Source organism: Pyrus communis, chromosome 11 (assembly GCF_041283825.1).
Source record: "Pyrus communis isolate YQ-2024b chromosome 11, ASM4128382v1, whole genome shotgun sequence".
In the NCBI taxonomy this organism is placed as follows: Eukaryota; Viridiplantae; Streptophyta; class Magnoliopsida; order Rosales; family Rosaceae; genus Pyrus; species Pyrus communis.
Genome location: NC_142575.1, coordinates 2,414,570 through 2,434,484, shown reverse-complemented (window position 1 = coordinate 2,434,484; position 19,915 = coordinate 2,414,570). Strand labels below are relative to the sequence as shown.

Genomic DNA, 19,915 nt, shown 5'->3' with positions numbered 1-19,915 from the left:
AAACTTTATAATAAAGAAGGAGAAAACTTATATGCACTGATGTATGTATATCATAAATTTAATGGTTTGCAGGCAACTGTTATTGCAATGGTTAAGAGAATATGGAAGGAGCCGGCCGGGGCGTGGCTACTGCAGGGAGACCGTAAATTATGTAACATTTTTTTTTTTTTTTTCATATTAGTTAGTATATAGAATTTAACCAAAAAATTATATATAAAATAAATTTATTTTAATTATAAGGCATTTTAGTACTTATACTGATTTTCTTTTCGATTCTAATGAATTAGTAAACCGTTTATATGGAATCTATACCAATCTTACTTCGATTCCATAAGGTTTTAATAAACTTCAACATGAATCTAGTTCTAACTCCTCTTCATTCCAACTTCTTATTAATTCAATTCCTCTAATTTTAATTGCAATTTAGTGAACGAGTCACTAGTGTCCCTTAGAATCCTGCAAGTCAAAGTTAATCGAGATTCTTCACAACCATCTTGAACCTGAAGACGCTCCAATGCGCCTATGCCTCTCTCTGCCACCTCGACTACTCCATCCCATCATGTCGAGTCTTTGTTAAAAATAAAAAATTCAGAGATTAATATTGGTATAACCACAAAACGAACAAGTAGAGACCGAAACATTTGCATCTATTAATTAAAAATAGGGGCATATATAGAGATTTCTGCACCTAATATTAAGGAGGGCCATATGTTGTAATTCAAAACGATGACGTTTCAAACTCCATCGGGACTTTCGATGACACTCGGTTTCCGGGTACATAATTTTTATTTTTTCTTGTATTAAACAAGTTAACTTGTTATATAATGTAACAAACATACATCTCAATTGAATATACATATATATGACATTTTATACAAAGAGAATGCTGATGTACCGATTTTCAACATTCAGAGCTCAAATGCCCCCAAAACCATTCTCGAGCGGATATCATTTGGAGTCGCATGAATTAATATGCACAATCTGTACGTTGAATCCTGACACCGCTGGGAAGCTTTACAGTCCTGAATGCTTCAATTTCCAAACAAAAATCACATATGAGACTCATATAATTTTCCAATATAAGAAGCTCAACATAACCTTTGCATCCCAAATTATGACCTAAATTTCATGTAGAAATCGAAAACACCAAATGGAAACAAACAAAGACCGACATACAAAATTTTGTCGAATGATTTCGGGCTCTTTTATCTCTGGCATTGGTGCCGCAAAAACGAGATGTGCTAGAACTGGGCAGAATCCCATGAACTGCAAAAACAGCCTTCTTGGCAATGTTTTTGCCGGAGGTGAGTGAAATCGTTCATGCAAGGTCCTGGCCACGTTAATTTTAGATTGATCTTTCTCAACATAACTGGTTTAAGCAACAACAACATGATCAACCAACTCCCTCAAAATTTAAACCAAAATATCAATTGCCAGATGACATAAAATTTGGTCACTGCAATCTGGAACTATTATAACAGTGAAGACTGAAAAGGAACTTGCTTTTAGATTCAGTAAAGTGGGAAAGATCACATAAATTTAGTTTTCTAACTAACATCCAACACTATCATCTTCAAAGAGGAGGTCACTGCAGAAGTATTCCGAGTCCATCACGCATAGTCAAGTGAAAGAAATTGAAACGCACGACAATACCAAAATGACTTGATATACTACCATTTTAGCATATTATCGTATTGACATTCCGGTGTAGGTAAGTTTCTCCCGAGAAACCAAATATATATGTCAATGATGCAGAAACTTTTACCTTGGAATTGTTCTGTGAGAAGAATGGAGGAGCTGGAGTAGGGTTTGCAATGAGAGAGCTTCCATTGGCAAATGGAAGTTGAATAACTTGGAGATAACGGATAAAATGTGGGGAGCTTGAGAAGGTATGGAGAATTTTCCTACTGAGAATTTTCCTACTGAGTTTCAATGTCAATATAACACCGGCCATATGGACCGTTCTTTTGGGGCCATATGGACCGTTCTTTTGGAGCCATACAAAAAAGTAGGTATAGTGTTAAGTTTTGTTTGAAATATTTTTAAAATGAGTTAAAGCATTTTTAAAGTAAATGTTTTTGGATTTCAAAAACGTTTAAAGTACTTCCTACAAGAAACAATAGTTATATGCTTCTTGCATAAAACAATAAAAGGCTTTTTTTTAAAGATTCATTTGTCATTTTACTAAGACTTGGTTCCAAAAATTTTAACAACAAAAGAGCTTTTAGCTATTTCCAAACGAACGCTAAGTCAATGCGAAAAAGAAAATAATTATATCTGTGAAAAAGATCAACCATTAATTTCAAAAAGAAGAAAATTAACCATACTTTAAGATCTAATGTTGATTGATATGAAATGAAATTGAATGATAAAATACAAATTAATGTTTTGATTTAGTGGTATTTTCTTTGTTAATGTCGGAAATTCAAGTACGAAGATGTCATTCTCTCTATTTATAAAAAGAAATTATATTTTCACTATCACAAATGTAATGAGTTTGAGTATAACGTAAAGTAAGATTGGAAAATTGCGTATTTCATGAAAGAACTAAATCAAATAACGTAAAAAAGATTTTTTTTTTTTTGGGTCAAATGATAGATTTGTATAAAAGAAACTTGGGATTTCACAATTTTGTAACCTTCAACCAATGAATCTACATTAGATTTTCTTGATTGATTAGATTTTGAAAATATCATTCAACCAAGTCTTTCATATTAATTGTTTTTTTAACTAGATAGTGTTAGAAGGTTTTTATTTATTAAATATTTGACTACGAGACTAATAAATGTTGTTAACTACTTAAACTACAAATTCTTATGAAAAAAAGGTCGCAATCTTTGTGTTTAGGTATTATAAGTACTTGGAAATTACCAAATCCTTTTCTTATAAAAGAAGAAAAAAAAAAGAAAAAAAAAGAAAAAACGGGGATTTCATCTGTATTACATGTGGAGCTGCTTGCAATTCGAGTAGGTTTGCAACTGGCATAGATGGTTGGATGCAATCTGTTACAGGTGGAGTCTGACTCTTAAGAGGCTGTGGCTGCCTGCAATGGAGGTACAAACGACCAGGGCAGGCCTCGAGAATTTAGGGATCCTGTGCAAAATTTAGATGGTGGCTCTTCATTTTCTAACAGTGTATTTTTTTTAATATTATTTCTTAAAATTGAATTGAAATATTACAAATTAGTGAACCAAAAATAAGTTTGTTTTATTGGAGTGTTTTTTATCTTCAAAAAGTCTTGAGTTCGAAACAAGTTGAATGTTTTTGTGTAAATTTATCTGCTCAATAAGTTTATAATATGCAAAAATTAGAAATTCCAAAGCAAAACCATAGGTAATCGAACCCCGCTCTTAGGTGAAATGGTAGGAAGCCCAAAGCACAACCCCCTTATTTAATATATTTATATGTATATGTGTACATGTAAAGAAATTTTGGGTGGCACCCTTTACACACCAACAAGACCGGCTCTGCAAATGACCATTCGACTCTGGGTTTTGTTGCTTATGATATTAAGGAGCTGACTTCTGAGTCACAAGAGTATAGTATTTTGTATATTTCGCATAATTTTAAGGGAGTGGCTCGTCACCTCGCTAAGTTAAGGTTATATAATTTGAGGAACTTATGTTATAAAGGATAAGTTTTTCAATGTACTAGGAATATAGGATTTTACGTCATATATTATATACCAGTGGTGAGAATTATTTTTTAAGTGTTCTCAACTTGTACAATAACATATAACGTATGTGCCTATATTCCATATATACCTAAAAATCTCTCGTTATAAGGGACATACTCTACCAAAAATTTGTATTCTAGTCGAAATTTCTTCGTCACTAAGGCTATCGTTTTTCAAAAAGTAAAAGAAGAAGAATCATTCAAACGTGAACTTCTTGGCAAGTTTCGGATTCAAACTCCCCTTTTTCCTCTTTGATTCTCTTATTGGGGCAACTTTTCAACACAAAAAGCCAAACCCCTCAAATTCGAACAGTCTAGACCCGACACGTGGCACCGCAACAGCCCAGGTCTAACGGAACAGGAATTCCCAACCCGTACGCGAACCGGACCCCGAAAATTCCTATCAAAAAATAAGATCCAATTAATTGGCGAAAAATAGCAATCGAAGGATCTAGAAACCCTAGTCAAGTCTCCTATATAATCCCGCGCCTCCCTCACTCCAGGAACCACTCTCTCCTACGCTCTCCCTTTCTCTTTACGACGTCGTCTCCAAAACCCTAGATCTTCAGAAAATCGTTGTACGCGAGATCAATGGCGGAGGCTGAGACGTTTGCCTTCCAGGCCGAGATCAACCAGCTTCTGAGTTTGATCATCAACACCTTCTACAGCAACAAGGAGATCTTTCTCCGTGAGATCATCAGCAATGCCTCTGATGTGAGTCTTCGATCCTTTGATGTTGTATTTGCTTTCAGTTTCGGTGTTTTTGTGGTTTCTTGTATGAATCGTTGTGCTGTACGTTTGCATTTGGAATTGGGGCGTTTAGATTCTGTGAAGGTTGGATTAGAGATCTGAACATGTTAATTTAGATGCTAAAGTATGTAGATTTGTTCTGTTTATCTGAACTTTTCGATTACTGTAGAAAGAGTATTGGGTTAGATATCTTGTTATGGCCTGAAAATACTGTAGAATATGTGATTAAGGGTTTCCGGGTTTCGATTATTGTTAGGATTTTGATATATTCTGGGATTGTGTAATTCATCCTTAAAGCTAGTTATCAAGTTCAATTGGGTATAAATTTTTTATATGTTACTGAGTTTCATACAAATAGTGATCTTGGTTTTTAAAGGTGTGGAAATTGTGTAGTTAAATATTTTTATGTATTTGTCTTAATGTGATTTCTTTTGTTGAGATAGATGAAATTGGCACTCTTTTTTACTTTTTTGTTTATGTTATGTATACAGGCTCTTGATAAGATCAGATTTGAGAGCTTGACCGACAAGAGCAAGCTCGATGGCCAACCAGAGCTCTTCATCCATATCATCCCTGACAAAGCCAGCAACACATTGACCATTATCGACAGTGGTATTGGGATGACCAAAGCTGGTACGTTGGTGTTCACTATTTAATTTGTTATTTGATGTTGTTTGATTTATGGTTCGTTTATTTGATGCTAATCCAAATGGGATTTATGCTTATGGTTTTAATCTTGATTTGTGATGTCAGATTTGGTGAACAACCTCGGTACCATTGCTAGGTCTGGCACCAAGGAGTTCATGGAAGCCTTGGCTGCTGGTGCTGATGTTAGCATGATTGGTCAGTTCGGTGTTGGGTTCTACTCTGCATACCTTGTTGCCGATAAGGTCATTGTTACCACCAAGCACAATGACGATGAGCAGTATGTGTGGGAGTCTCAGGCTGGAGGCTCATTCACTGTGACCAGAGACACGACTGGTGAGGTTCTTGGCAGGGGTACAAAGATCACCCTGTACCTTAAGGAGGACCAGCTTGAGTACCTTGAGGAGCGCCGCCTCAAGGATTTGATCAAGAAGCACTCTGAGTTCATCAGCTACCCAATCTCTCTGTGGATTGAGAAGACCACTGAGAAGGAGATTTCTGACGACGAGGATGAGGAAGAAAAGAAGGAAGAGGAGGGAAAGGTTGAGGAAGTTGACGAGGAGAAGGAGAAGGAAGAGAAGAAAAAGAAGAAGATCCAGGAGATTTCCCATGAATGGTCTTTGGTTAACAAGCAGAAGCCTATCTGGATGAGGAAGCCAGAGGAGATCACCAAGGAAGAGTACTCTGCTTTTTACAAGAGTCTCACCAATGACTGGGAGGAGCACCTTTCTGTGAAGCACTTTTCGGTTGAGGGTCAGCTTGAGTTCAAGGCTGTCCTCTTTGTCCCGAAGAGGGCTCCATTCGATCTGTTTGACACCAAGAAGAAGCCCAACAACATCAAGCTGTATGTCCGCCGTGTCTTTATCATGGACAACTGTGAGGAGTTGATCCCAGAATACCTTGGCTTTGTTAAGGGTATTGTCGACTCCGAGGATCTCCCCCTTAACATCTCAAGAGAAATGTTGCAGCAGAACAAGATCTTGAAGGTCATCCGCAAGAACTTGGTTAAGAAGTGCATTGAGATGTTCCAGGAAATTGCTGAGAACAAGGAGGACTACAACAAGTTCTACGAGTCCTTCTCCAAGAACCTCAAGCTCGGAATCCATGAGGACTCCCAGAACAAGACTAAGCTCGCTGAGTTGCTGAGATACCACTCCACCAAGAGCGGTGAGGAGATGACCAGCCTTAAGGACTACGTGACAAGGATGAAGGAGGGCCAGCAAGACATCTACTACATCACTGGTGAGAGCAAGAAGGCTGTTGAGAACTCTCCATTCCTTGAGAAGCTGAAGAAGAAGGGTTACGAGGTTCTCTTCATGGTTGACGCCATTGATGAGTATGCTATTGGTCAGCTCAAGGAATTCGAGGGCAAGAAGCTTGTCTCAGCCACCAAGGAAGGTCTGAAGCTTGATGAGAGCGAAGACGAGGCCAAGAAGAAGGAAGAGCTCAAGGAGAAATTCGAGGGTCTTTGCAAGGTCGTCAAGGATGTCTTGGGCGACAGAGTTGAGAAGGTTGTGGTGTCTGACCGTGTGGTCGATTCTCCCTGCTGTTTGGTGACCGGCGAGTATGGCTGGACTGCCAACATGGAAAGAATCATGAAGGCGCAGGCTTTGAGGGATAACAGCATGGCCGGCTACATGTCTTCCAAGAAGACCATGGAGATCAACCCCGAGAACCCGATCATGGAGGAGCTCAGGAAGAGGGCAGATGCGGATAAGAACGACAAGTCGGTGAAGGACCTTGTCCTCCTCCTGTTTGAGACTTCTCTTCTCACCTCCGGGTTCAGCCTCGACGATCCCAACACCTTCGGCAACAGGATCCACAGGATGTTGAAGCTCGGACTGAGCATTGATGATGACGCCGTCGAGGGTGACGCAGAGATGCCACCATTGGAGGACGCTGATGCTGATGCAGAGGGCAGCAAGATGGAGGAAGTCGATTAAGTTTCTGAGTGATTTAACCCCCGCCCAGCCAGCAGTAGTTTTTCTTACCCCACCCCCCCCCTAAGTAGTTATTTTTCTTTTTAATTCTAAGTTTTTGTATTTTTGGATGGTTTACTACTGTTTGGTATCGGATATTATAATTACCATTTTTATTAATTGCGTTTGGAACAATTATCTCTTGTGGCTCTCTCTGTCCTTTTTATATATTATATTTTAAGAAAAATTAACCGAAGGTTTGGAAATTTTTTTTTTTTAATTTTTTTTATTTTGGAAAAAAGTATGGAAATTTTTTAATTTTAATAAAAAAATAAATAAATAAATGTTTAATGAATAGTATCATGAAAAAGTAAAAAATATAATTTTTCGTTATAAGTAAACAATATTGGTAGTATTTTATTAAAGTTCTCTATATTTTAATTCAAAGTTTATGTACTTTAAGATGGGCGTATCTGGGTTATTGGTTTCTTAATTTCTGAAAGTAATATTCTCTTACAAATTAGAAGAAATTATAGCAGTAGTTAAAGTTCAATTAAAATCTATGATTATTTGTCTTTTTAACTCTATCAAATGTGTATATACAGTGTGTTAGAACATGCGTTAAAATGAGTTACACGTAAGCTGAACTAAGAAGCAAATATGAAAACAAAATAAAAATTTTGTATTAGTGATTTCTCAACTTTAATTCAATTGGAGTAATAGTTTCTAAATTTTAACCTAATTGGAAAAATGTTCTTTCAACTTTAGCCTAACTGTAGCAATGATTTTTTTTTTTTCCAATGACTTATTTTTTACTGAAGTTTTGACGGAGTTGACGAAAATAATCATAGATGCACATTTTAATCAGCTTATTTTTTACTGAAGTTTTGACGGAGTTGACGAAAATAATCATAGATGCACATTTTAATCAGTTAAAAAACTAATGGACATTGATTTTTTTGTTAAAGTGTTATTGTTCTAATTTTGTTAAAGTGGAATATTCATTACTATAAATTATAGACGGACTTGCATAGACGGGGTGACATTGTCATGATGTTTTCGCCTACTAAAAGCAATGTTGATTTGGACGCTACCATATGGTTTCTTGGATCGAGAAGGTGGATGCGCTTTCATTAAGAGAGATTGGGGACAATTGGGTAGCACTAGATTTTGTTTTACCAACGTTTTCATTTTGGACTAGGATTCTCTCCCTTTCTCTTTTCATTCCCTTCCATTCCCTTCCATTCCCTCATTTCGTATTCTCTTATATTGTTTCTCTTACTATAAAAAATTAACATAAGATGTTGACGTAACTTAACCGTGACTGTTCAAATAGAAGGGAAGAGAAAAAAAGAGGGGAGAGAATCATACTCCCTTCTTTTTAAATTAAATGGACAACTTTCCTTCGTTGGAGGATGTCGTTGAGTTCAAATTTCATAATTGATAATTACTTACGAAAGAAATAACGTATTTTCATATTTAAGTCTATATTCAAACATAAGTATCGGTGTCGAATATGAATTTAGATAACAATCTTATGGTGGTGTATTCAAGCCTAAGTATGTTAACTTTTTTCAATCCAAACTTTGATTATCCCGTAAGATTTCTTGATCGATTTGCCAAAAAATCCAAGAACGAAAACCAACAGTTAGATTTATTAAGTTCAAATCGAAGATTCAGAACAAGCAGTAGTCAAATTGATAGAACAGTGTTCTTCTTCTGCAATCAAGTTTAAATTTCACTTCTCGTAGATTAGTGCAAGGAAGCTTTGGCAGTCTTTAGAGTTCGTGTTATGTAAAGATGCCCTTTGCTTTCCACTAGTAGTCTTTGTCATCAGGCACCAATTGCAACTTGAGTTGTTAACGGTATGACAGTCACACTTGTTTATTTATCGGAGCGTGACAACTTTGTCGTCGTACTTCATTTTCAACATCAAAAGCAGATAAAAAGGCAGAAATTCTTCATTGGGCCAAATTATATCGAGTGGACAGATACTTTCCAAAGTACCAATGAATGACAAATTGCAAGATAGCGAAGAACTTGCACTTTTCCATCTTTTTAAGTGCCAAAATCATACTAGTGTGCCTCTCTACAATTCAAATTCAGTCTCGAAAGAAGCCGAAATCGGAAGCCACATTATACTTAACAGGCAACTTCAGTCGTCGTCGTCGATCATAAAATACACAGCCAAAAAAAAAAAAAAATTTCAAAAGAAACGACAAATATGACGGTGTAAAAATTTTCTACTTGGCCCTTTTACACAATAGTGAGCCCCTCCCATTCTTCAGAAGCATGCAAACCACAACCGAATCAAAGAATGACGTCTGTTGGAGCTTAAAATCGGAAATTTTCGACTTCAGGTGTCGTCCACTTGTGAGTGAAATACGAAGCTCGGGAATGTTGTGGTGATGTCTCTGCTCACAACACAAAACACCTGATGGTCAGAAGTGTATGGTAACACGCAGTTGAATATGCTACAATGAGTTCAATTAAATCTCAAACTTAGTACTCGTAAGGATTTCTAACGTATTCAGTTTAAAGTTTTTAGTTGGCAATGATCGTTTGCTGGCTGTTCATCACAGGAAAATCAAAACCAAAGCAGATATCGTGGATATATCTTGAGCCCTGTGGCTATAAGCATACACGAACATAACAACGTTGATTTACAAGACCATGGCGTTTCAAAATCATTTCCACAAGACCTGTCTTTGTATGGCCGGAAAATTTTATCTTGTTCTCAGCAGGCATATAAAGTAGGGTCATTTGTAAGAACAATGACTTGTAGGACAACTGCAATGCGTATTATATCTGAAACTTACTTGAGGTATTGGAGCGTCATATTTTTAAGAAGGGACGGGTGTCGCAAAACAAGGCTTCTCCACTCTTCCTTGTCGATCCTCCCATCATGTTTTGTATCAGCTTCCTCAAAGGTCTGAAACAAAAAGTTCCAAAACAAGAAAAGCAAAAACCAAATCAACTTCAGTAACATACCAAGTACTCTTCCACGTAACAAATATATCCAGGAACATCGTACACCAAAATATCAAATACTAAAGTTGGGTTGAGAAAGCACCTTATCAATTATACTCTCTATCACATCATCCGAAAGATTCATGCCAGATTCTGCGAGAGTAGCCACAACCATTTGCTTCACCTAGATACAGAAAGACAAATAAGAATAAATGAACTGTGAGAAAGAAGCAGATCGAATCTCAACAAATAAAGTGGGAGATAACAACAGTTTACTCGGAAATAAATTATTACCTCCTGCCTTTCAATGAAGCCTTGCTGCTTGAGATCATATAATTGAAACGAAACTGGAATTCGACATTTTCAAACTTAGTATTGAAAAAACAATAAAAAACGATACAAGACAAGGCATAATTGATTTATTAAAGACTTAACTTTCAATTTCATGATCATATTTCACTGAGTTACAATTCAGGTTGAAACATTAACTGAGAGATATTACAAGTACATAACTAACAGCATGAAAGAAATTGTCAACTACAGACAACGTACACTCAATCTTGTCATCAATAGGGGCGTTGGGATGAAAGACAGAGAGAGCTCGAGCAAACTCTTCAAAACCTAGTATTCCATTGTGCTTTGTGTCGAACAAGTCAAATACCTGCAATGACAAATCAATAAATAAGCAGCGGCTTATCCAAGCCACTTAAGGCATGACAAATGCCTTAAGATGCACAAGTGATGAAATTTAGATGATGGATTTAAAGAAAAGAATAACAAAATATGATGAAGATGTAATATCTCACAGAAAAACGTACACGATCAGCAAACAAGCTCTCTTTCTTGTTTGTCTTGAATAATGCCAGTTGAAATTCCTCCTACACAATGGCATAAAAGAACAACTTGAGAGAAAGATATAAAAAAGAATGGAAAGGAGAAAAGTAAACTTGTAAGAAAGTGCAAAATCACAAATACAATTCTGATCCAAATGCATACGTGAAAAGCATTGGCTAAAGAACAAAAAGATTATGCAAACCTTGTTAATCAACCCGTCATCAATCACTGCACTGCTGATCTTCTTAAATAGCTCGTAAAGTGCCTCTATTTCACTCACACTGACTGCATTTAATAAGAAACAGTAATTTGCAGTAGAATGAGAACCGATTGTTTAGATCTAGAACTAAAATAATGGGTATTTAGACGCATTAAAAGTTAAAAATTGCTCATTTATTGACATACACACTGTCTCCCTTGCTAGAATTTCAGGGTCTTCTAAGCCTCTCGATTGTTTGTACAAGTCAAGATCACAGCAACTCAGTAGGGAAGCACATAAATGCTTTAACCCGCCTATACACTGCAACATGATATTTTCCGCAGATCAAAACACTCCATACCTGGTTGACACGAAAAAATGAAACCACAACATGAGACTACCTTTAAGTGTTTCTACAAAAGATAGGATTCTACAGCATGTAAATAACAGAACAAACCTTTTAACCATTTCCTGCTTCTAACTCACGGCCCGAACCCCAAGATCGTAAAACTTGAGGCAGCCAAAGCTATATCTCCTGTGAAGCTTGTGATAGTAGCTGAATCAAACAAGTAGAATGATAGATTAGAAAGCGTTTTCAAAAACAAGTTTTCCACTCCAAAAGCCCAAAAACAAGGGTAAACACACAATTACTAAACAAGGAAATGCATATGACTCGACCAACGAAAACTCTCTGACTCAAGAAGAACAGTCCGATCACATGTGGCAACCGAAAAAATGATCATAATGAAATCCTTTAACATTTTAAAGAATCCTTCCATCATAAAAAGAGCAAAAACTTCATGACATAGGCATCCTAGGAGTACAATTTACAATACCTGACAACTATCTTCGATTTCTAAATACCACAACGTTTTAGGAGTCATAACATCTAATGGGATTTGAATAGAACTAAACAAACACAAATTCTTCTACCGATTACAACCCACAAAATTAAATAAACTTTCAATTTAGACCATGAAAACGAAATTACAATTATGAATCTTTATTCAGCTCACTCAATTCATACCCCCATAAACATTTCGATTGCTTTCGAAACACACGACTGAGAAACAATCCAATAAGAAAACATATCCGAGTGCAGAGTGCAAAATTTCGCACTAAATTTCGGCTTAGAAATCACGGAAAGTGACTCCTAAATCCACAATTCATTTCCCTAACCAATCACACATCGATAAATAAGAAAATTCACAGCAATGGACAGAAACATGAAAATAAGCTCGCAATCCTCGAATCCGATTCCGAGATCCAACACAACCAACCGAAGGCAATTGGAAGACTCAAAATTTATACAGCAGGAGCTCAACGATCCGTTTGGCGCCCGAGAAAATCCGAGAAAAAATTGAAAACAGATTCGAAGAAACGAAAAAACAAGTAAAGATTCGAAATTTGGAGAATTATATGACGAAAGATGGAAACTTTACTTTGTGAGAGAGAAGAGGGGGGGGGGGCAGATGTCGCGGTGGCTGAGTAAGCTTCGCGGCGGAGGAGGCGGTGGTTTGGGATCTCCGTGCAACTCGCTGTGGTTGTAGCGAAAGAGGAGTTACGAATGTAATAGAGAGGAGAAGAAAAGAAGAAGAGCACGACGTTGTTGGAGTTGTTTAGAAACACTGTTTTATGATGCGAAAACCATTAGCGACGACGTTTTGATGTTGGATGGGCAGATTGCCACCCGCCGCTAGAGAATTATTGGAGGGTATTTGTTTGTTTTGTTTTTAATTGTTTTTGGAAAAAAAGATAAGGATATGTTATTTTTTGGGTTGGCAATCATTCTAACTTTTACAAAGTTTTCCAACTGTTATTTGTTTATTATAACATGCTTTTTGAATATTTAATGATTTTATTAATGTGACTTTTTTATAGGCGTTTCGTTTTTTCATCTGTTATTTTTAAGAATCTGATTAATTTTTATTTTATAATTTTATTAGAAATATGTTTGATTATCTATAATATTGGTGTAAGTGATTTTATGATACATTTGGATTATTGGTATATTTTGTTCCTTAGTAATTTTAAAATGTAAACGTACCATAAGTCAGCAAAAATCAGTAGGGTTATTTACAAATATAACATAAGTTTTAAATACATTTTTTAATACAATTATACGTAAAATTTTAGCAAATATTCATGAAGTTTTCTTATGAAAGTATACGTAATATTTAACAAATATTCATGAAGTTTTGTTATGAAAGTATTAATGACTTATTCTAATGAAGGAAGGGCGTAATTCCTTTTTTGTTCAAATTGAACATTACTTTAGTTTAGCCGATCCCGCTTAATTAGGCAAGCCTTGATTATTGTTTTTTACCATTGCTTTATTTATTTTATTAATAATAATGTCTTGTTGTTGTAGTTTCCTTGTAAAACAATTAACAAAACCTATTGGCATCATAATCTCTAAACGACCCTCTTACTAAGCGCTAGTCAAATTAAGGTTTAGAGTTCAAATCCTGCCTTTTTTTATTTAAAATTAATCGACAAAAAAAAAAAAATTTGAAATATATATAGTCCCAAAATTTCCATAAATATCTGAACAAAAGTTAAGATCCATTGGGGCTAGCAGATGAATTTACTTTTTAAGTTAATTGGGCTTGCGGATGAATGATCCAGCACCTATATATATAAAGTGTTAATAAAGTGTTAATTTTTTGGTGGAGTTCGTTATCAATCGTACTTCAAATTAAAATTTCTGTCAAAATTTCATCCGCATTCGGTGGTAAAAAGGTCATTTCATTCTTTTTTCTTTTCTTTTTGGAAATTGCACTTTTTTTTAATCAACAAAAATATAAGGAAAAAAAATTAATCCCTCCCCAATCCCTATCCTTATCAGCCATAGCCACGGCCGCCCACCACCTATCCCCCTCTCTCTCACATAACCCTAGTCATACCGTCCACTATTGTTTTTCTTAAAATGAAACTAAATTCAATGTATGCATAATAACTTATATTCTAACCTAAACACGATAAGGTATTTTGTGATTTTTTTACATCTTGGATTTGAACTCTTGGCTATCTTGAAATGAGAAAGTTTGATAATATGAATCCTTTAATTTTATTGTTTATTTATTTTTTTATTGTAGTACTAAAAGTTTTAGAAATAAAAAAAAATTCATGTCTATATGACATTTTATGATTGACCGATAAAATCAATAAAAATAAAATTAACAATTTTAAACCGACAAAATAATAAGAAAAAATTTAATTTAGACTATAACGAATTTCACCACAAAATTACAATTAATAACTTTCTCACCGCGTGTTCTATTTAAATGTATGAATCACCACAACGATCACGAAATTTTCTTGGCCTAAATAAAAAGAGCGAATCGCAACGCAATCAAAATCCTTCAAAAATTCCAGCTGAAATTTGTCTGTTCAAATCGGAAACTTCAAGATCCAATTTTTTGGAATTTGGGAAAAATCCGAAGGAAATCGGAAGGAAGGTCGCAGGTGTTAATAGGCTATTTGATTGAAAAAGAGAAGCACTCAGAGAGTTGTAATCGATGGGGAAGAGGAAAGAGCGTCGTCTTGCAGCTAAGACTAGCGCTGGTCGCAGAGTCAAGCTCGATCTCTTCGCGGAACCCTCTGGTAATCTTTCTCTATGTGTGTGTGTATGTATGTATGCATGTATAATTGTGTGTGTATTTGTGCTTGAAATATTGAGACTACCCATTACCCTGTTTAGGAATTTTTCTAAAGTAACTATGTATTGATTAGCTTGTCTGAAAAGTGTGCTGAATAGTGGAGGTAAAATTTTATGCAATTTTGACAGGAAAGAGGTTTACTTTAGATTAATGGTGGATTGAAGGTCTCTTATTACCAACAAATTCGATATTCTGCTTATGTAATGAGTATAAGTGCTTTTGCTAGGAGTGCTTTTCTTATAACCATGTTGAAATTTTTATTATAAAGGCAAGTGCTTAGCAGTCCCAAACAGGTTCTAAGTATCGACATTATTTTTGAGTAAAGATGACATCTTGTGTTGCGGGATTGGGTGAATATATAAATGGTTTGTTTGGAGTTTGTATGGATATTGGGGTGTTATGTTGAGGAGCTTTGTTGTGCTTTTATAGGAGATTTGGGTGGCTCTGCTGGACATGATGAACATGGAGACGAAACTAAATCTAAAGGCCATGCTGGGTTACCCAATTCACCATCTTCTTCAGGTGGGTTCCGTCAGTTTTCTTCAAAAAGGACTTTGTAGAGAGGACATGTGTGCTCAACATAATGTAGATCGGTGGAATTTGGATACTATATGTGCAAGACATGTTATGTTTTCGCCCCCCGAGATTTTGTTTCAGACTGTAGGGTGGCTGTTGTCATGTTAAGAACATTTGTTGTCAGACCATCTCGGGCCCTGCCACAGTGAAATTATGAGTCATTCCCATTCATTATGCCCTTTCTGGCAGCTGCAAAGCATTTTGGAGAGTTCGGCTGGGAATTTTTTCTATCGGTTCGTATGTCCTGGCTTTATTTTACATTGTACTTGCTGACATTTTTCTTCCTTGTGTAACAGGTGGCTGCAATGAAGAGATCCTAATCTTCTTATTTCAAATTTACATTTTGCATTCTTAGACAACTTTTTCCTCCACAATCTTAGTTGCTCTTACTTCCATTCTACATTAGTACTCCAGCTGTTTGTTTGTTTGGGTGCTGATAAGTTGGTGATTACTAAGTATACATCTCTATCAAAAGATTAGTAAGTAGATAATTCGATGGATTAGGTGGTGTTTGACATGCTAGTATTTTTATGTCTGCAGATCAGAAACCACAAAATCCGCTGCTATTACTTGGGCAGTATAGTGATGACGAGTTGGATGATGATTCAAATCATAGCAATGCTTCTGTAGAAAATTCTTCCCCTGACAAAAATGATGAGGTAATTAAATAATTTTCTCTATTTTCTGCCATTTCTGAGAAGCTTGGTGAGCAGTTCTTTACACTGTTCTAGGATTTAGGGTTTAGATGTCAAGATGTACTAAGTTGGGTTTCACTTTAAGGCTTTAAGCAGTAACGCTCAAGCTAGGTACTAAAAGTAAATTCTGTCCACCTCACAAACCTGTCTTTTTGTGTTTACTCCACATGCTAAATGTTGTGCCTCTTTCAGGTTAAGAGTTCGCTTGGTGAATCTCATCAGCATTTGGATTTCAATGCTAGTGAAGACCTTGCTTCTCAGAAGGTTGAGAAACAGGGAGGTAATACAAATTCTGCCCGGCAAGATTGTGACAAGAACATGGAGGACAATGATCAAAGAGAAAATGATGATATCGTCTCTAGTGATTTACGTACAGAATCTGATTTGATTGAACAAATCTCTGTTCCTGAAACCTCTAGTGTACAAGTCATTGGAGATGTTAGTTCAGGTTGGAAGATTGTAATGCATGAAGAGAGTAATAGCTATTATTACTGGAATACTGAAACTGGCGAAACTTCATGGGAAGTCCCTGATGTTTTAGCCCTGGAAACAAAGTTCGGTGACCAGGAAATGGCTACTACTGCTGGAACAACAGATAATGTTCCTGTTGGTACAGAAGGGTCTAGCGCTTCTGATGTGAAGTTAGATGGTTTCTCTAATTCTGTCACAGTTGAAGGGGGTGCCAATGTAATCCATCATGGAATAGAATCGCATGGGCATGGGTCCCAAGTGGACAAGTGGAATCTAGAATTCAATGAAGGAGCCACTCACGATACAATGGCTAAAGAAGATTCTGAATCAGCGATTGATCTCTCCTCTGGTCTCATCAAACATTGTGAGGTGTTGTTAGAAAGATTGAAGTCACTACAAGGGTACGACATGTTTTGCCCTTCTTTCCCCAACCCACCCACAACACAAGCATCCAGTTTTCTTAAATTTATTTGTTTGATCATTCATTTAGATTCATTTGTATGTTGCCCTCTGTTTTTGTTCTTTTCTTTTAGATGTTTAATAAATTAGTCTATATGCTTCAGGTCGAAGGACCCGCTGCCAGGTCTCACCTGGATCTCAAAGTACACTATGGAAGTTGAGATAAGGCTATTTGATATTAAGTCTCTTTTATCTCATGGTCCATCTCTGCTTCCATTTTGGATGCACTCTGAAAGACAACTTAAACAACTAGAGAGTGCTATTAACGACGAAACGTCCAAGATTGTTAAATCTCTACGGTCAAATCAAGTTGAGACAACATATCCATCTTTCTGCCAGGGAGAAAACAATTTTCAGGAAAGCATGGGGCATAAAACTGAAGTAGATCGAGTTGGAACTTTGGATGATCGTCATTTTACTCATATTGTTGATACATCAGCGATGGTTTCTAAAGATCAAGATGTTAAAAGTTCTGGTGCAAATTCTGAGCATGTGTCTGCATCTGTCTCTCCTACTAGACATATGAATAGTGGCGAAAGTGAACAAGTCAATGGGGTGGTATTTCCCGATGACTCGACTACCAAAAATGAGATTTGTGCTGGGGAAGAGGTTGATATGGATGTGGACATGGAAGTTGAAGAGTCAAACTCTGCAGGAGATACAACTATTGAATATGCATTGAATTTCAAGGAGTTTGCTCCACCAGAGCAGCCAATTCATCCTAGTCCACCTTCTATATACACATCTTCAGTGTCAGAGGATATGTTCACTGTTCCACCTCCCCCAGATGAGGAATGGATTCCCCCACCACCACCAGATAATGAACAAATTCCTCCGCCCCCACCTGATGAGCCGCCACCTGAGCCCCCATATCCTCCTCATCCATCTTACCATGAAACAGCTCAACCTCCTTATGTAGAGCAATACAATTATTCCTATCCAGCTTCCAGTTTTGGGTATTATGGACATACCATCACTGAAGCTTCTAACACTAATTTTTTTGGACATCCTGAAGGATCGCAAGTAGTTATCCCCCCGGCACCACTTTACTATGGTGCAGTTCCTAGCACCTACACGGAAACTGCTCAAGTTGCAGTTAACCCTGTTGAGTCTGTCACATATTATGGGCTTCAAGATAGCACTGTACCTGCTGCTCCTGTAGTTAGTAGTGTAGAGCCGTTGCAGTTTCACAGCGAGTCTGCTCCTCTAAACTATGGAAACCTGCCATCTGATCAGACTGGATCCATCAACTCCCATTCAGGAGCAGGCAGTAGCGCTTCAAATGTGAATATTGAGCATTTTTCTGTTGATAGTGGCAATGGTGGGGGATGTATTGAGGTTTCTTCTACCACAGCCACAATTCAAGCACCTGCAACTGTTTCTGTGCCATCAACTAATTCTGTCCCTACCGCTGCATCTATTTCTGCCACATCAGTGGCTGCCAAGGTTCAATCTAAAGGTAAAGATTTTGAAACCTAATTAAATGGGGTAATTTTCTTTTCATGGCATTCTTCTTTGTGATCCTACTTAACGTGAATGATGGATTTAATCTCTGACAGGTCTTAGTGACTCGTGTATGATTATAAGCATACTCATTACTTTCCTTTTCTCTTATTCAGTTCCAAGGACGAAAAAGCGGACAATTGCAGCTGCTTGCTCCTTGAGGTCTAATAAGAAAGTGTCCAGTTTAGTAGACAAGGTATGTTTTTGTCTAATTCTTTCATATCCCTACTTGCATCATATAATGATTGATCCCCTAATTTGGTTTCAATTTAACCAGTGGAAAGCAGCAAAAGAGGAGTTGCTTGAAGACGAGGAGGAACCTGAAAATGCATACGAGTTGTTAGAGAGGAAGCGACAAAGGGGAATAGAGGTTTGCGCTGGACTTTATTTGTACAGTACTGTGCTTTGGGCCTCCTTTTGGCTCATTCTGGTTTCTTACGTTCCTATTGTTGCAGGAATGGTATGCACAACAAATTACCAGCGGAGAGGCCAAAGATAATGCTAATTTTCAGCCTCTGGGTGGCGACTGGTATGGTGACCTAAATTATTATGTTAACATGTCACTGTAAATTCTAAGTTTGCACTTATATTCATTTATTTTTGGGATGACTTGGTCACTTTCACCGATTCTTTAGACACTGAGTTTCATGTTACATCAACTTTCTTCTGATGTGATAGTTCTGTTTCCTGCAGGCGTGAGAAAGTGAAGCGAAGAAAAGCTCAATTAGCCCGTGAAGCTGCAAAAACTGCAGCAGCATCTGCATCTGAGGCTCCTACTGATGGGAACAAGCAGCCTGATATGACCGAACAATCAAACGGTCTCCCACCTGGATGGCAGGTATGTCTTACTGAGCACATCAGGAGTTGTATTCCTTAATAGGCTTTGATGTCTGCTTTAAACAAGGGTTGTTGCTTATCGACATTTCTGTTAAGTTGATCCTGGTCGCGTTGAAACCCATTAAGAAAGAACTTACACCTAGAGTCTTACTCGCTTTCCTGGTTATGTGCTTATTGTTTAATCCGTTAAATGTGAAGCAGTTAATTTTCTCTGGCTTAGACCGAAGGGAGTTACTTGTTCAAAATCTGATTTTCTTTTCGACTTCTGCAGGCCTACTGGGACGAATCCTCAAAGCAGGTTTACTATGGAAATACCGTGACCTCGGAAACTACATGGACGAAACCAACAAAATGAGTCTTCAAAATTTTGAGGGATTTTTAAGTAGATAGGATCAATTACAGTGATTTGTTACTGCTTTTTGTAATCTAGGGGTTGGATTAGGAATACATTCTTCTATACAATAACAAATTTTTGCCAATTTATTGTTCGTGTCATTTTCATGTCATATCCTTTATTTTAACAGGTGTGTCATATCAAACTGTTATTGTAACGGGTTATTAACATGTAACCTGGCAATGAGCCGATTCGTTAACAGGTCATGTTGGTCATGTAAGAAATTATCATGCTTAATATCAATACATTTGACAAACGATATCTTATCAAGTTTGAACAGGTGATCCGATAACTGTTTGACTTGTTAATGAGTTCTTAATGAGTGA

The 19,915-nt window shown here is 36.8% G+C and overlaps 3 protein-coding genes and 1 long non-coding RNA gene across 8 annotated transcripts; 2 read left to right on the top strand and 2 right to left on the bottom strand.

The window, feature by feature from the left end:
- Nucleotides 1–245: 245 nt before the first annotated feature.
- Nucleotides 246–1,891, bottom strand: LOC148692665 (uncharacterized). 2 transcript variants are annotated; one of them, XR_015952866.1, is made up of 4 exons: nucleotides 1,766–1,891; nucleotides 1,177–1,369; nucleotides 896–1,029; nucleotides 246–568 (listed from the first exon to the last, which is right to left on the bottom strand). It is a non-coding gene; the product is annotated as an uncharacterized LOC148692665 (long non-coding RNA). The 2 variants fall into 2 exon arrangements; XR_015952865.1 differs by lacking the exon at nucleotides 1,766–1,891 and having other exon boundaries at nucleotides 1,177–1,756.
- A 1,918-nt stretch (nucleotides 1,892–3,809) lies between these two features.
- LOC137741501 (heat shock protein 90-2) lies at nucleotides 3,810–7,184 on the top strand. The gene is made up of 3 exons (XM_068481204.2): nucleotides 3,810–4,389; nucleotides 4,917–5,058; nucleotides 5,179–7,184. The coding sequence occupies exons 1-3, from the start codon at nucleotides 4,267–4,269 to the stop codon at nucleotides 7,011–7,013; spliced, it is 2,100 nt and encodes a 699-aa protein (XP_068337305.2). The 5' UTR covers nucleotides 3,810–4,266; the 3' UTR covers nucleotides 7,014–7,184.
- Nucleotides 7,185–9,003: 1,819 nt separating this feature from the next.
- LOC137741503 (calcineurin B-like protein 3) lies at nucleotides 9,004–12,727 on the bottom strand. 2 transcript variants are annotated; one of them, XM_068481209.2, is made up of 10 exons: nucleotides 12,435–12,727; nucleotides 11,450–11,548; nucleotides 11,199–11,353; nucleotides 10,996–11,078; nucleotides 10,778–10,837; nucleotides 10,512–10,620; nucleotides 10,254–10,306; nucleotides 10,063–10,143; nucleotides 9,809–9,921; nucleotides 9,004–9,403 (listed from the first exon to the last, which is right to left on the bottom strand). In XM_068481209.2, exons 3-10 carry the CDS (start codon nucleotides 11,320–11,322, stop codon nucleotides 9,346–9,348), a joined length of 681 nt encoding a protein of 226 aa, XP_068337310.1. In that variant the 5' UTR covers nucleotides 11,323–11,353; nucleotides 11,450–11,548; nucleotides 12,435–12,727; the 3' UTR covers nucleotides 9,004–9,345. The 2 variants fall into 2 exon arrangements, with proteins under 2 accessions (XP_068337310.1, XP_068337309.1); XM_068481208.2 differs by having other exon boundaries at nucleotides 10,766–10,837; nucleotides 12,435–12,629.
- Nucleotides 12,728–14,243: 1,516 nt separating this feature from the next.
- LOC137742165 (uncharacterized) lies at nucleotides 14,244–19,848 on the top strand. 3 transcript variants are annotated; one of them, XM_068481948.2, is made up of 10 exons: nucleotides 14,244–14,598; nucleotides 15,084–15,176; nucleotides 15,771–15,889; nucleotides 16,118–16,797; nucleotides 16,960–18,314; nucleotides 18,475–18,554; nucleotides 18,636–18,728; nucleotides 18,814–18,887; nucleotides 19,052–19,196; nucleotides 19,467–19,848. In XM_068481948.2, the coding sequence occupies exons 1-10, from the start codon at nucleotides 14,514–14,516 to the stop codon at nucleotides 19,548–19,550; spliced, it is 2,808 nt and encodes a 935-aa protein (XP_068338049.2). In that variant the 5' UTR covers nucleotides 14,244–14,513; the 3' UTR covers nucleotides 19,551–19,848. The 3 variants fall into 3 exon arrangements, with proteins under 3 accessions (XP_068338049.2, XP_068338050.2, XP_088535792.1); XM_068481949.2 differs by having other exon boundaries at nucleotides 14,303–14,598; nucleotides 15,084–15,463; XM_088679666.1 differs by lacking the exons at nucleotides 14,244–14,598; nucleotides 15,084–15,176 and adding an exon at nucleotides 15,290–15,685.
- Nucleotides 19,849–19,915: the final 67 nt, after the last annotated feature.